Genomic DNA, 15,000 nt, shown 5'->3' on the forward strand with positions numbered 1-15,000 from the left:
ACATATATATATATATATACATATATATATACATATATATAATATATATAATATATATTATGTATATATATGTATATATATATATATATATATATATATATATATATATATATATATATATATATATATATATACATACATGTGTTTGCGCGCGCGTCTGTGTGTGTAAATACTTACATGCGTTTTTTTGTGGAGGGCATCTGCCACCACACCAAATTCCTTTCACATATTTAGTTCTGCTGAAAGAGTATTGTGTCTTCTTTTCTCAAAATCAATAGAATCTGTTGTTTGTTAATAACCCTAATCTGTTGCTAAGTTTTAAAAGTCATCCTCTTGTACCAGGTTCCGCCCCCAGTTTGAAGTGAACTTATTAACCCCACACCCAAGTTTTGTTTAAACCCCTTCCTCGTGCATCCCTTTTAAAAGTTGTTTAATTGGTGATATCGTGCCAAGAGCCTATTTCATTTTGCTTACTTGATATATTTCTATTTACTTATACTTTCCTAAAGCAGCATACACTAAAATTTAACCCCGAACCACGTAGTTACGAGGCAAACCTCTTAACCACACAGCTATTAAACTCTGCTATTAGTTATTCCCTTTGATTGATTAATAACCGAGTCTAATGGCCGGTTTCTATTCCCTACCTGTAAGAATTAGGTCTTTACGCGGTGGCACAACCTGCTATAAAGACAGACAAATTGCCCCCAGATCATTCCCTGTCGTTAGTTTTGAAGAGAAGAAGAACTAGATTTTTAATTCCATGTCTGTGTAGGTGCCGTTGGTTGTTTTGGAATCGAAATTTGTTCAGCTACATCCACAAAAAGAATGCTTTGTACACATGTTCCATGTTCATATATAAATGGATTAAAAGTAGTAGAAATATATAAATTCCAAACGAACATTTTGGGGAGGAGGAAAACTTCTTGAAAGGCTAAGCTATGAAATGGTTCCCTTTTTAGAGGTTAAATTCCCGAAAAGGCAAGTGTATGAAGCGGGTTCAAATCCTTGTGTATTACGCTTCCAGAATGCTGCCCAACTCTTTGCCTTTTATACTTTCGAAGTCGATAAAATACGTGAAAGTGAAGCACTGCTGTCGATGGAATCGATTTACCCCTGCCCTTAAAAACGGCTGTTGTGTCAAATTCAGAAAAAAATATGCTTGCAGAATGTTGAGTTTGTGAAGCTGGTTCGATTACTTTTTGAGCTATTTCACTATACTCAATCATTCTTCCTGTGATTTCTCATTGTAATCCATATTCTGGAAGAGAGAGAGAGAACAAGAGAGAAAGAATGAAATACAGAGAGATATGGAGTGAAAGAGTGAGAAACTGAGTCTTTGAAGCTTAATTATCTTGGACACATTGCATAAAATAAGATGTCTTCAATGGTGACCAAATGACTAATGAAATGTTAAGAAAGACCTCCATTTCATAGAAGCGTTCTTCTGAAGAAATTAGCGAAGATTATGTTTTTCTAAGTTTGAACCAATTATCTCTTGGTAACTTTTTGCTTTTATTCACTTTCAGACTACAAATATGCAAAGTAAAATATCCGCCATAATTTTGTTCTGGTTGTTGCAATCGTCTGGGCAGGAAACATTGAAAGCAGTGTCAACAGTGGAAACACCCTGCAGTTCAGACTGCGAATGTTCTTTAATAGAAATGACTTGTACAGGCAACAACTTAACTTTTCCTTTACTCGTACCACCAAACATTACATCGGTAGTTATCGCTAATTTGTCACGACCGTATCTGCCATGTGAAGGATTTAATACTTCGAACCGTCTCAACATAACCTTTTTGAACCTGAAGACGACTTCAATGACAGATTGCTTTTTCGGAAACGTAATAGTTGAGAGACTTTACTTCGAAAAAAGTCGAATTAAAAGGTTTAAGGTAATCTATTTGAAGCATATTAATATATATATGAAAGCGACGAGCTGGCAGAATCGTGAACACGCCGGAGAAAATGCTTAGCAGCATTTCGTCCGGCCTTAGGTTCTGAGTTAAAATTCTGCTGAGGTCGATTTTGCCTTTCATCATTTCGGAGTCGATAAAATAAGTACCAGTCATGTACTGAGGTCGACGTAATCGACTTGACAACCGCCACCCATCCTTATGTCATTGCTGGCCTTGTGCCAATATGTATATTTATATAAGTGTATGTGTGCGTATGTGTGAATGTGTGCTACACGCATATGTGTGCTGAATGACTGTGTGTGCGTGTGTGTGTTTTGGGTGTGTATGTATGTGTATGTGTGTACATATGGTGTGCATCTATGTGTGTATTAATGAGAGTAATTATTTAGTTCCGCTGAAAAAGTATTGTCTTCTTCTCTCAAAGTCAATAGAATTTGTTGTTTGTTAATAACCCTAATCTATTGCTAAGTTTTAAAAGCTTCACCTGACCCTTCAGATTCTTTGACTGAGTCCACACTTTTGCAAATGTTCGCATCATATATTTCGTCTGAGAATATCTCGATATCCTGATGTGCTACTTCTTACTTCCCTTTTTCTTGTAGTGACAAAGTTTGCTAGAGAGTAAAATGAGCAGTGGTTTTCCAGCGGAGTCCTACGGGTATCTGTACAAGCGATTCTCGGCCCCGCTTGGGTAAAGCTTCAAGAGGCTCTCTATTTTCTAGCACATGATATAGGAACAGGCGTGGCCGTGTGGTAGGAAGTCTACTTCCCAACCACATGCTTCCGGGTTCATTCCCACCGCGTAGCACTTTGGTCAAGTGTCTGTTACTATAGCCTTGGGCCGGCCAAAACCACGTGTGTGCGTGTGTGTGTGTGTGTATGTGTGTGTTAAATAAAATGAGACAACAAGGCCAAGGTAGTGTGAAATTTCTAGGACATTTCTAAAGAGAAAAGTAGCCTTACAGCTGTTTCAGGAATATGAAGGATATCCCATCATAAGAGGCGATATGAGACACTCACACACACAGAGGCACACACCCAAACACACACACACATATATATATATATATATATGGATAGATAGATAGATAGATAGATAGATAGATAGATAGATAGATAGATAGATATTGCGAGAAAGAGAGCGAAAGTGTGTTTATGTGCATGCATGTATGCGTAGTACCCGCGCTCGCGCATATGTGTACTGACTTATTAAGCCGTGTGACAAACTGTCCTTTGTATATGTTGTCTACTTCAGTGTGCGTCATTCTCGACATCTGAACTGGAATCGTTCCACTTCCACCAAGGACATATTTGGTTTATTGAGAGATTTGCTTTCTTCTCTACGTCAATCCGTTATTTTACAATCAGCCAATCGAACATCAAACTCCTGGAAAGCCAAGGTAAGTAGCTTAATTCAAATAAATATGTATATACGTGTGTGTGTGTGTGTGTTGTGTGTGTGTGTGTGTCTTCCAGCGTGTGACCGTATCTATAAATGTATTGGGTTATCCGGAAAGTTCGTGCCGATTTATAGTAGCTTATCTTTCGACTTATTTTAGAATATGCTTGAGTCCATAAAATAGGATTTGACTACACCTCCAGTTAGAGCACAGTTTAACCTATCTTTTCGTGGAAGAAGGTTTATGTTCCTATAACTTGTTTTAATTCTGTAACCCTTTAAAATGGAAGTTCATTTTCGGTACTTGTTGCTTTTCTTTTTCCGTAAAGGGAAAAATGTCTCACAAGCAATCAAAGAAATATGCGCAGTTTACGGTGATGTTTCTTTATCCGAAAAAACTGTACGGAAGTGGTTCGCAAGGTTCCGAGCTGGAGATTGTAGCCTTATTGATAAAGAGCGATCAGGCAGACCATCCACTACAGACGATGACCAAATCAAGTTATTAATTGAGAATAACCCACATTGCACAACCCGAGAATTGGCAGAAAGCCTCAACCTATCAAAATCCGTCGTTCATGAGCACCTGGTAAAGCTTGGGTAAGGCAAGTATTTATTGACCTTTTTCTTTCCTTTAAAAATCGGTACGAACTTTCCGGACAAGTCAATATATATGTGTGCGTATCTGTATTTCTGCTATAATGATGTCTGTGTATGGTTAATTGAGTTTGCATGTATTCAGATGTGTTAGCATCCAGGATACTATTTCTTCTGATTGGCTGCAAATAGTGACAAGACCGGTAACTCTGTCTGTGGGGCGCATAAGCACTTCATCGATACTATCAATGGTTGCCTAAAAAGCATGTATATCAAACCATTCGTGGTAGTATATTGGAATTGAGAGACCCAGCTAGCACAAGGTGTACCAAACCGTTTAAGAAAACAAAGATCAGTCAAGCTAAGCAGAAGAAGGAGCTATGGAAGTCCAGATCCGCAAACTCATAGAGTTCAAACTACGTTTGTTCAATTGATGGTTTCGCTCTCCAAACACATCGTCAGCATTCTTTGAACCTATCAGCGATGCCATGAGTATTATCGTGTGGATTGGCGAACAAGAAACTATTCGTATCAACAAACCTGTGCTGCGCTGAGTCCAAGACCAAATCATGCGGAGTCGAGTTTCTTTCAATTTCTGTCTACCAAATCTACTAACAAAACTTTGAATGGCTCGAAGCTATAAGACATTTGCCCAAAGTGCAACGCAGTAGAACTGAACCCGAAACCAAATGGTTAGGAAGCAAACTTCTTACCACTGAGACACGCCTGTACTTATCAATATTATTTTCTATTTCCTTTTATTTATTATATTTACGTTTTTTACTGTACTCATTTATTTATTCGCTATCATTATTTTTGTTCCTGTTATTATTCATTCTTGTTACAAATAAATGAAATCATCATCATCATCATCATCATCATCATCATTATTATTATTATTATTTACTTTTTATCTGCATGTTTGTTACAATCTCTCGCCGAGACACACACCCAACGTCCTGGTGTGAGTGAAGAACAAGAGATTGTTATTATTATTATTATTATTTACTTTTTATCTGCATGTTTGTTACAATCTCTCGCCGAGACACACACCCAACGTCCTGGTGTGAGTGAAGAACAAGAGATGTTATTATTATTATTATTATTATTATTATTATTATTATTATTATTATTATTATTATTATTATTATTAAGACGATACACTGACATTTCATCCGATTAGTTTTGTTCTGAGTTCAATCCCGCCTGGTTCAACTTTGCCCGTCGTTTTCCAGGGGTGATAAAATAAAGCAACTAACCCCTTCCCTCAAAATTGCTATCCTTGTATCAAAATTAGAAAGAGTTACTACAAATTTAAGCCATTTGCCTTTTTTTTATTCATTTTATATAATTCTCATTTATTTGTAAAACAAATTCATCTACTTATTTTAGTTTACTCTCTCTTTTACTTGTTTCAGTCATTTCACTGCGGCCATGCTGGAGCACCGCCTTTAGTCGAGCAAATCGACCCCGGGACTTATTCTTTGCAAGCCCAGTACTTATTCTATCGGTCTCTTTTGCCGAACCACTAAGTGACGGGGACGTTAACACACCAGCATCGGTTGTCAAGCAATGCTAGGGGGACAAACACAGGCACACAAACATATACACACACACGCTTATATATATATATATATATATATATATATATACATATATATATACGACAGGCTTCTTTCAGTTTCTGTCTACCAAATCCACTCACAAGGCATTGGTCGGCCCGGGGCAATAGCAGAAGACACTTGCCCAAGATGCCACGCAGTGGGACTGAACCCGGAACCATGTGGTTGGTTAGCAAGCTACTTGTTTAATTTATATTTATTAATTTTTTTTTTTATCTTTTATATTTATTAATTTCAAATTTTGGCACATGGTCAAACATTTCGGGAGAAGGCTCAAGTCGATTACATCGACCCCCAGTGCCCAACCGCTACTTATTTTATCGACCCCGAAAGGATGAAGGACAAAGTCGATTTTCACAGAATTTGAACTCAGAAAACAACGACAAACGAAAATACCGCAAAGCATTTTGTCCGCGGGCAAACGATTCTGCCAGCTCCCTGCTTTATTTATTATATTACTCTTTTAATTGTTTCAGTCATTTGACTGCGGCCATGCTGGAGCACCGCCTTTAGTCGATCAAATCGACCCCAGGACTTATTCTTTGTAAGCCTCGTACTTATTCTATCGGTCTATTTTGCCGAACCGCTAAGTTACGGGGACGTAACCACATCAGCATCGCTTGTCAAGCGATGCTGGGGGGACAAACACGGAGACACAAACATGTATATATATATACGACGGGCTTCTTTCAGTTTCCGTCTACTAAATCCACTTACAAGGCTTTGGTCGGCCCGAGGCTATAGTAGAAGACACTTGCCCAAGGTGCTACGCAGTGGGACTGAACCCAGAACCATGTGATTGGTACGCAAGCTACTTACTACACAGCCACTCCTGCGCCTATTATTATTAATAATTATTTCACCAACCGTATTTTCCGCCATACAAGTCGACGTATTCCATAGCGTATACGTGCAGCATACCATTCAAACATTGTCACTATCTTTCCAAATCCTACTGCAATTTCACATGGAATTTTTCGTCCTTCAAAGTCGTCTCAGAGTATAAGTCGACCAAGCTTTTTTAGCTGTAAATTTCGGCTTGAAAAATTCGACTTACGGAGATGTACTCGCATAGCAAGTGATTTGATCCGAGATCGTGTGCTGGATGAGATGCAGCACGGATTCTTGTCAGTGAACAGGTCGCGGATTTTAGCGACGAAAATATTTTGACAAATTAAACTTAAATGTTGAAGTTAATCGAATGGCTTTTGTATGTTTCTTAAATGGCTTACAAACACCTACCACGCTGCAAAATTCGACTTGTATACCGGAAAATACGCTACATTATCTATTGTATATATATATATATCTTACCTATATTTTTACTTACATATCTCCACAGCTTTCCACCAAGCAAACATAGAGGTATTTCAGCTGATTCATTGCAATGTGTCCACCTTGGAACCGGGTTTGTTTTCGGGCGATGATTACCTCAGTAAGAATGTGGTCTTCCAAGGAAATACAATCGCCGATTTGGGATGTCAGGAGAAACCTGTATTCTCCTTTATCGAGAATCGGCTGATATGTAACAAAAGATTGTCTTGGCTTTCTGCGCACAATATTTCAAACAACAGGTGCTACCTTCTGTCTGAATCACGTGAAATACCTGTCAATAGGAGATATCTGAAGAGCATCTGCCGGTAGGATATTACTCTTAGTTCTCCTGTGTTTCCTTGAAGTCTTTAACGACGACCACGACGACGACGGCCGCCACCACCACCACCACCACCATCATCACTGCGATGATGACTATGCTGATGATGATGATGATGATGATGACTATGATGATGATGGTGATGGTGACGATGAGGACAACAATGATAATGATTATCCAGCTATGTTTTACTTAATGTATGTGTGTGTGTGTGTGCCCGAATATGTATGCGTGTGTATGGAGCCAAATGTATACGCATGCGCATGTCAATGTATACCTACATGCATATATTGTTGTTACTGCTGTTGTTATTGTTGTTGCAGTAGTTCACGCCGCCATCGTCGTCGACGTCGTCAATGATGTTGTTGTTGTTGTTGTTGCTTAGTCCCAGGTCAGCCTTTTCGTACAAACACCTACGACCAAAAGAATACGAACCAGACCCCACCCTGTCATTTTTTTTTTCAGCATCACATACAGTCTTTTCTACTCTAGGCACAAGGCCAAAAATTTTGGTGGGAGGTGCTATTTGATTAGATCGACCCCAGTACGCAACTGGTACTTAATTTATCGACCTGACCGCATAACAAACTTGTTAACAACACTGTCATGTTGCATTTGTCCATATTTTACATCGGTTGAGACTTGAGTCTGATCTCTGTCTTACACCTCCACCTAGCAATAAAATACAAACCATTATATAGGGATACCAGTGGCCTGTCTGAATAAATGAGTCCCGCGACGTGGAGAGGCTTCTACGGCGAGTGTCACTAGCCATTCTCCGTGGCAACGCCGTCGCGGTCATGACCGACGGGTCCGGTTAGGCACACCATTTGATGCGGGGAGTTGTGAGTTCAAATTCCGCCGAGGTCGACTATGCCTTTCATCCTTTCGGGGTCGATAAATTAAGTACCAGTTACGCACTGGGGTCGATGTAATCGACTTAATACCTATGTCTGTCCTTGTTTGTCCCCTCTGTGTTTAGCCCCTTGTGGGTAATAAAGAAATAGGTATGTGGCCCGTATGTGTTCCATCGCTCCCTCCAACTCCATCTTCTGCTGCTTTACCCCCCCCCGCCATTTTATTTATTTTTTCCTTGTATTTCTTTTCCTTTTTATCACTCGGTTTTTCTTTTCTTGTCTTTTTGTAATTAAATGTTATAAATAAATTTTTTTTTCGGTGTCCACAAAGAGAACTGTTCGCGGTCTTATAAATTCAATGGATTGTATTAGCTTACAGAATTATTAGGGCGTCAGGAAAAAAAGGGATTCGCAGTATCTCTTCTGGTTCTTTACATTCTAAGTTCAAATCCCCTCGAGGCTAACTTTTATCCCCCCCCCCTCACACCGTGGCAGATAAAATAACGTACCAGTTTCCCACCGAGTTTAATGGTACTGAATGACCCCACTCCTCCCTTCAAGATTACTGGAAATGTGACTAAATCAGAAAGGAAGGGGTTTATTAAACAGATAGTGGATATTTTTTTGTTGCTGTCCAGAAAACCTTGTTTGTTTTTAGGTATATATCTTAGGAGAGCATCACAGCTCACCAAGCAAAAACTCAACAGGTAACATTCCAGCAAATGCCACAAATTAGCAACTGCTAACATTCACGCAAACACACATACACACATACACACACACACACTCACATACATACTCACACATATATATACACACATATATATATACACAGAAACATATACATATATATATATATATATATACACGCACACATAAACACACGCATATATATACAAACATATACACATACACACACATATACTCACACATCTATACATATACACACTCACACATATATACACACATATACACGCACATATAATACACATATACACGCATATATATATATATATATACACAAACATATATGCACGCATATACACACATCTATATATATATATTATATATATATATATACATGTATACAAACACATATATAAACATATATACACACACACATTCACATACACACCTACATGCACACATATATATACACAAACATATATATACACAGACATATACACACACATGCACGCACACACATACACACACATATATATACACATTATTTTTCTTTACTACCCACAAGGGGCTAAACACAGAGAGGACAAACAAGGAGAGACAAAGAGATTAAGTCAATTATATCGACCCCAGTGCGTACCTGGTATTTATTTAATCGACCCCGAAAGGATTAAAGGCAAAGTCGACCACGGCGGAATTTGAACTCGGAACGTAACGGCAGACGAAATACCGCTAAGCATTTCGCCCAGCATGCTAACGTTTCTGCCAGCTCGCCGCCTTATATACACATTTATACACATTCATCCACATATATATATATACACACACACACATGTACACATTCACATTGATATACACACACACGCACGCTCACATACACACACACACATACACATTTAGTTCGTACTTGCTATATTAATACTTACTGGCAGAGACGTTAGCACGCCGGGCGAAGTGCTTCGTGGTATTTCGCCCGTCGCTACGTTCTGAGTTCAAATTCCGCCGAGATCGACTTTTCTTTCATCCTTTCGGGGTCGATCAATTAAGTACCAGTTACGCACTGGGGTCGATGTAATCGACTTAATCCGTCTGTCTGTCCTTGTTTGTCCCCTCTATGTTTAGCCCCTTGTGGGTAATAAAGAAACATATAATACTTGCTATGTTGTGACACTTGGTGAAAATGTCACTTATTGAGCTTTTACTTGCCGGGGTTAAGGTGAAATCCTATTCCAGATATATTTTGATGTTTCTTGACTATAATCTTCCTTTTTTATTTTATTTTATTTTATCTTCTCAGTCCTCGCGGTAGTTGCCATGTTTGTCCAGTGAAAAACGTATTTTTGTCTAAAAGTGGCTGTCGTGCTGTACCCCGAAATATGATTGAAAAATTTGAACAGCTGTCTCTGTGGCGAGAAATCTTACGGAAGAATAACATCACAGCAGAAAATTTACAGTGTGTACAACATCCATCTAGCAAATGTGCTGGTGAAAGAAAGTACCAAAATCTTCAACAGTTTTTCATGCATTACAACGGTTTGAAGAAAAAAATCACATACTTCCGGGACAGAAGTATTCGGAAGGCTTCAAAGTTTTTGAGAAGTGGAAAGAATAGTAACGTGACGTCGATTAACAATAAAACTATTGTTACTAATCCCAATGTTACTGATTCGCTTTCTACGAGAAAGAGGAAACAGTTTAGCAAAATTATTCCTACTACGACAGGTAGGAGAATAAATAATATCCCTTTGGAACCACTGTTGAAGTTATTGAGAAAACCCTTACCGAAAAAGATCAAGGTTACTAAACAAAAGGAAGCCGTTGACGATATCAAAGCTGCTTATAGAAGAGGATTACCTCGACGAAAGAGTTCCCATCCTCGGCCTCAGAAAGTATTGAGAAAACCCTTACCGAAAAAGATCAAGGTTACTAAACACAAGGAAGCTGTTGACGATATCAAAGCCGCTTATAGAAAAGGATTACCTCAACGAAAGAGTTCCCATCCTCGGCCTCAGAAAGTAAACTTTCCATGGAGAAATATTCAAATTCGAGTGCAACAACAGCATCGCATGCAATATTTGCTTCAAGCTGAACAAACCTGGAAACATGCTCAGCCAAATAGAATTGATACACCATCTCAAAAATCTAAAAGATTAAAACGTCAACAAGCGGACTGGAAACAGACATCGAATTGGTTGACGAAATACGCCGCCACACAAGCCCCCAACATTCAAAATTATGTTCAACTGAAATTAATATCACAAAATAAACGTTTGGAGAATAGTTCCGCAATTCCCCTTCCCGAGTCATGTGAAGTTGCGTTTTTCTTGCCTTTTTCTTCAAAAAGATTTGGAATTTGCGAAGACTTTTCAGACGGAACATCAAATATTATTTATCCGGAAACACTTCAAGATTATGAGTACAAGGTATATTTAGAAACCCTTAAAGATAGACTAAGGACTAACATATCTTCCCCTTATCCAAAATTGAAACTGATCAAACGAAGTGGAGTCAATGCTGCTCAAAGCCAGCCAAAATCCCAGCAAACGAACAGTCCTTCTGCCTTACAGCATGGGAAAAAGAATATGAAAACACCAAAACATTTGAAAAAGACAGCCAAACTATTTTTATTAAATTTGGGGTCTAAATTAAGCAGTAAGAACAACAGCAGTCTTTTTTCACTTTTGGCATCATTTCTGCACAAGATGAATAACCTGAATAACACGAGTAATGAAACTTTAAAGAATAATTTTGATTTGAAAAAATCAGTGTCATGGATAAAAATGTCGTCTGCAAATAAGCTTAATTCCTCTCAGAAAAATAAGAAACAGAACGAAGTTAAGAGACAAAAGTGGGGAGGCATATTATCGAAGTTGAGCGGATACTTTAAGCAGTCGCAAGGTAATTTGACTTCAGCTAATCGCCAATGATATTTTATTGGAGAACGAAACCCATTCAGAAATGAAAATAAACATTCGTGATTTTTGGCTCATCCTTTATACACGGTAGAAGCAAACTAAACGTAATATAGATGCAAGAAAGATTTGAAAAACAATAACTAGCGACGGCTTTTAGAATACTTGTATACTAAAAATTTATCTGTACATTCGTCCGATAAAACTTTTAAAGTTAACCATACAAGATCTAGTTGACACTTAGGTGACAATAATAGTTATTTAGATAAATATCCAAGTAGTGTGAGTATAGAAAACACTTCATTGGTCCCTTTTTCTGAGAACCTCCCACTTGATACACTTAAAGCTAGGAGACAAAATGAGTGGGTAAACTTGAAGGGCAGAATCAGCAAGTCTATTACAAGTTGTAATGGAGTTAACAGCGATTTGCAGCAGAAACAACTACAACAATAGTTCCATTTTAGTCAGATATTAACCGACTCAAAGGAAAAGCCGATAATCATTTGTTTCAGTCAAAACGAATGAAGCACAAGAGCATTTACAAGAAGACTAACTAAACAAAAATTGCAGAAGAAAACTCGAATATATCGAAGAAGACTAAATATGTAGAAACTTTAAGTGATTAAAAGCTAAGAAAGTCTGAAAGTAGAGTGAAATTCTACTATAACATACATAGGAATAAACGTATGATATATATTATTTGCAACTGGTAATTAAACTTCTTATAATCTTAAAACTTAAGAGGAATACGAATAAAATGGTTACTGATATCTCTATTGATGACAACGTCTGTAGCATTTAAGACAAAATTAACATCTATTTTAAGTCTATTCCTGATTCACCATAACTTTTGTCATACAGATATTACATAAATTTTATCTTACAGATATAACTGACATAGCATGCAATCATGCGATAATAATGGCATAAAATTTAGCATATTTGGGACTGACACAAATTCTTATACTTCCCAGCAAATATTATAGCAGCAGGACAGGCAGTGATATCATGTACAAAACAAAATAATATTATGCGAGAAAAATCTTAATTATTGATGGCTAACAAAAGAAATTGAATTTAACAGATTAAGAAAATCGCAAAATACAAGGAGTAACAATATTTGCCTGTGAAAGGCGGCGAGCTGGCAGAAGCGTTAGCACTCCGGGCGAAATGCTCACCAGTATTTCGTCTGTCTTAATGTTCTGAGTTCAAATTCCGCTGAGGTCGACTTTGCCTTTCATCCTTTCGAAGTCGATAAATTAAGTACCAATTGCACACCAATTGCACACTCGGGCCTTGTGCCTAGATTAGGAAAGAATATTTGCCACTGAGACAAAGACAGAAATCATTGCCGGATTTATTGGTTAATGTAACGAGTCGATCGAATGTGCTGGACATTTGCTAAACTGGTAAATAAGTTACGTAATGAAGAGATATCTATACTACAATAAACAATAAAGAAGAGAGATAAGAAAAGATACAAAATATAGTAAAGACACTCCAAGTCACCCAAGATGTCATATAGAACTTGAACATAAATATCCTGGATAATTACTTCGGTAATGTGGTATAAACTGGTAAATAAATGCAAATGGTGATCCACCCTAAATCTTGCCGACTTCTTTCTTCTATCTATTTCGTTATTCTTACATAACTGTGTTCGTATATTAATGTTGATACATACACACACGCGCGCACACCGACAAATGCATTCATGCGTGTGTACGTGTGCGTGTGCATGTCTATATGTGATTCTGTGTTTGCATATACATATATATATATATATATACAACTTATATGCAACTTTTATGCTGCGACATTTTCTGATGAAATTTTTTTCTGTAAAAAAGCTCTTCATACTATATTAGTAGTATATATATATATATATATATATTATAGGAATGTAAACACACCAACACCGGTTGTCAAGCAATGATGGAAGATACACATAAAAAAAACACGCACACACACATATATATATATATAGGGGTTGGACAAAATAATGGAAACACCTTAAAATTTCAAACAAATTTATTTTAATGCGGGATAGGACCGCCTTTGGCAGTAATTACTGCTTCAATTCTACGAGGTACGGACTCCGTACAAAGTTTGAATTGTTTCCAAAGGATTTTGTCCATTCTTCAACTAAAACAGTCTCCAGTTCTTGTAATGAGGATGATAGAGGATATCGACTCCTTACTTGTTTTTCTAAAATGCACCATAAATGTTCAATAATATTGAGTTCTGGGGACTGTGGTGGTAAGATAAGATACTGAACTTCACTAGAATGTTCTTCGTGTTCAGATAAAATGCTTAAATAGTCTAGACTATAAATTCTGCCAAGAAGGGAAACCATTGGGCCGGCGGATTTCCATGATATAGCCCCGCCCAGATCATCACAGACCCTCCTCCATATTTAACAGTTGGAAGAAGGCAGTCTGGGTCAAATGATTCTTTCGGCTGTCTCCACACGTATACTTGGCCGGTTGTCGGAAATAAGGTAAAGGATGACACCCCGAGAAAATAACTTTCTTCCACGGCTCTAGGGACCAATTCTGTGAGTTTTTACTCCACTCTAAACGCTTTGCAACATCTGTTTTTGAATGTAGTCGTTTTCTGATTGCAGCTCTCATGTGAAATCCAACTTTGTGCAGCTCCCGGCGACCAATTTTTGTGGAAACCGGGTTCTCGAGGTCATTAAGCTCCGCAGTAATTTTGGAAGCTGTACTTTTGTGATCCTTTCTAACAATTCGCGTAAGAGACCGACGGTCCCTATCTGAAAATTTTGGTTTTCTTTCGGAGTTTTGTTTCGACAAGGAGGTTTTTCCTTATTTCCCAAAGGCTGTCATTACTTTCGAGACAGTACTTCTAGTGTCTGCCATACGAGCGCCAACAATTTGACCTCTTTGAAAGTCCGATAGATCTGTCATTTTAATGAATTTTAATTACCTATTTCTGATATCTGAAAAGAAAAAGCAATTTTAGCAAAACATATTAAGCAACACTAATAATAGATCAAAAAACATAAAAATAAACAAGCTTTTGACGGTTTAATAGATATTTCAAAATTATGATGCTATGATGCTAGGTGTTTCCATTATTTTGTCCAATTCTTGTATATATATATATATACGACAGGCTGCTTTCAGTTTCCGTCAACCAAATCCACTCATAAGGCATTGGTTGGTCCGAGGGTATATTAGAAGAGACATGCCTAATGTGCGACGCATTGGGACAGAACCAGGAACTATGTGGTTGGTGGACAAGCTTCTTACCACACAGCCGCGCCTATATAAAAGTAAAAAATTTAATATCTGGTCATAGAGTGACCAATGGTTTTGCATCAAAAAGGACGT

At 37.8% G+C, this 15,000-nt stretch overlaps 1 protein-coding gene across 1 annotated transcript in view; it reads left to right on the forward strand.

Moving 5' to 3' along the window:
- Positions 1-12,822, forward strand: part of LOC118766127 — a 61,633-nt gene extending 48,811 nt beyond the window's left edge. Inside the window, exons 3-6 of the mRNA XM_036509410.1 lie at positions 1,530-1,898; positions 3,178-3,322; positions 6,880-7,177; positions 10,030-12,822. Coding sequence (XP_036365303.1) covers positions 1,530-1,898; positions 3,178-3,322; positions 6,880-7,177; positions 10,030-11,659 — 2,442 coding nt within the window. The 3' untranslated portion in view covers positions 11,660-12,822. The remainder of the gene's footprint in view (positions 1-1,529; positions 1,899-3,177; positions 3,323-6,879; positions 7,178-10,029) is intronic.
- The last annotated feature ends 2,178 nt before the right edge of the window (positions 12,823-15,000 follow it).

This window comes from Octopus sinensis, linkage group LG14 (genome assembly GCF_006345805.1).
Source record: "Octopus sinensis linkage group LG14, ASM634580v1, whole genome shotgun sequence".
Lineage (NCBI taxonomy): Eukaryota > Metazoa > Mollusca > Cephalopoda > Octopoda > Octopodidae > Octopus > Octopus sinensis.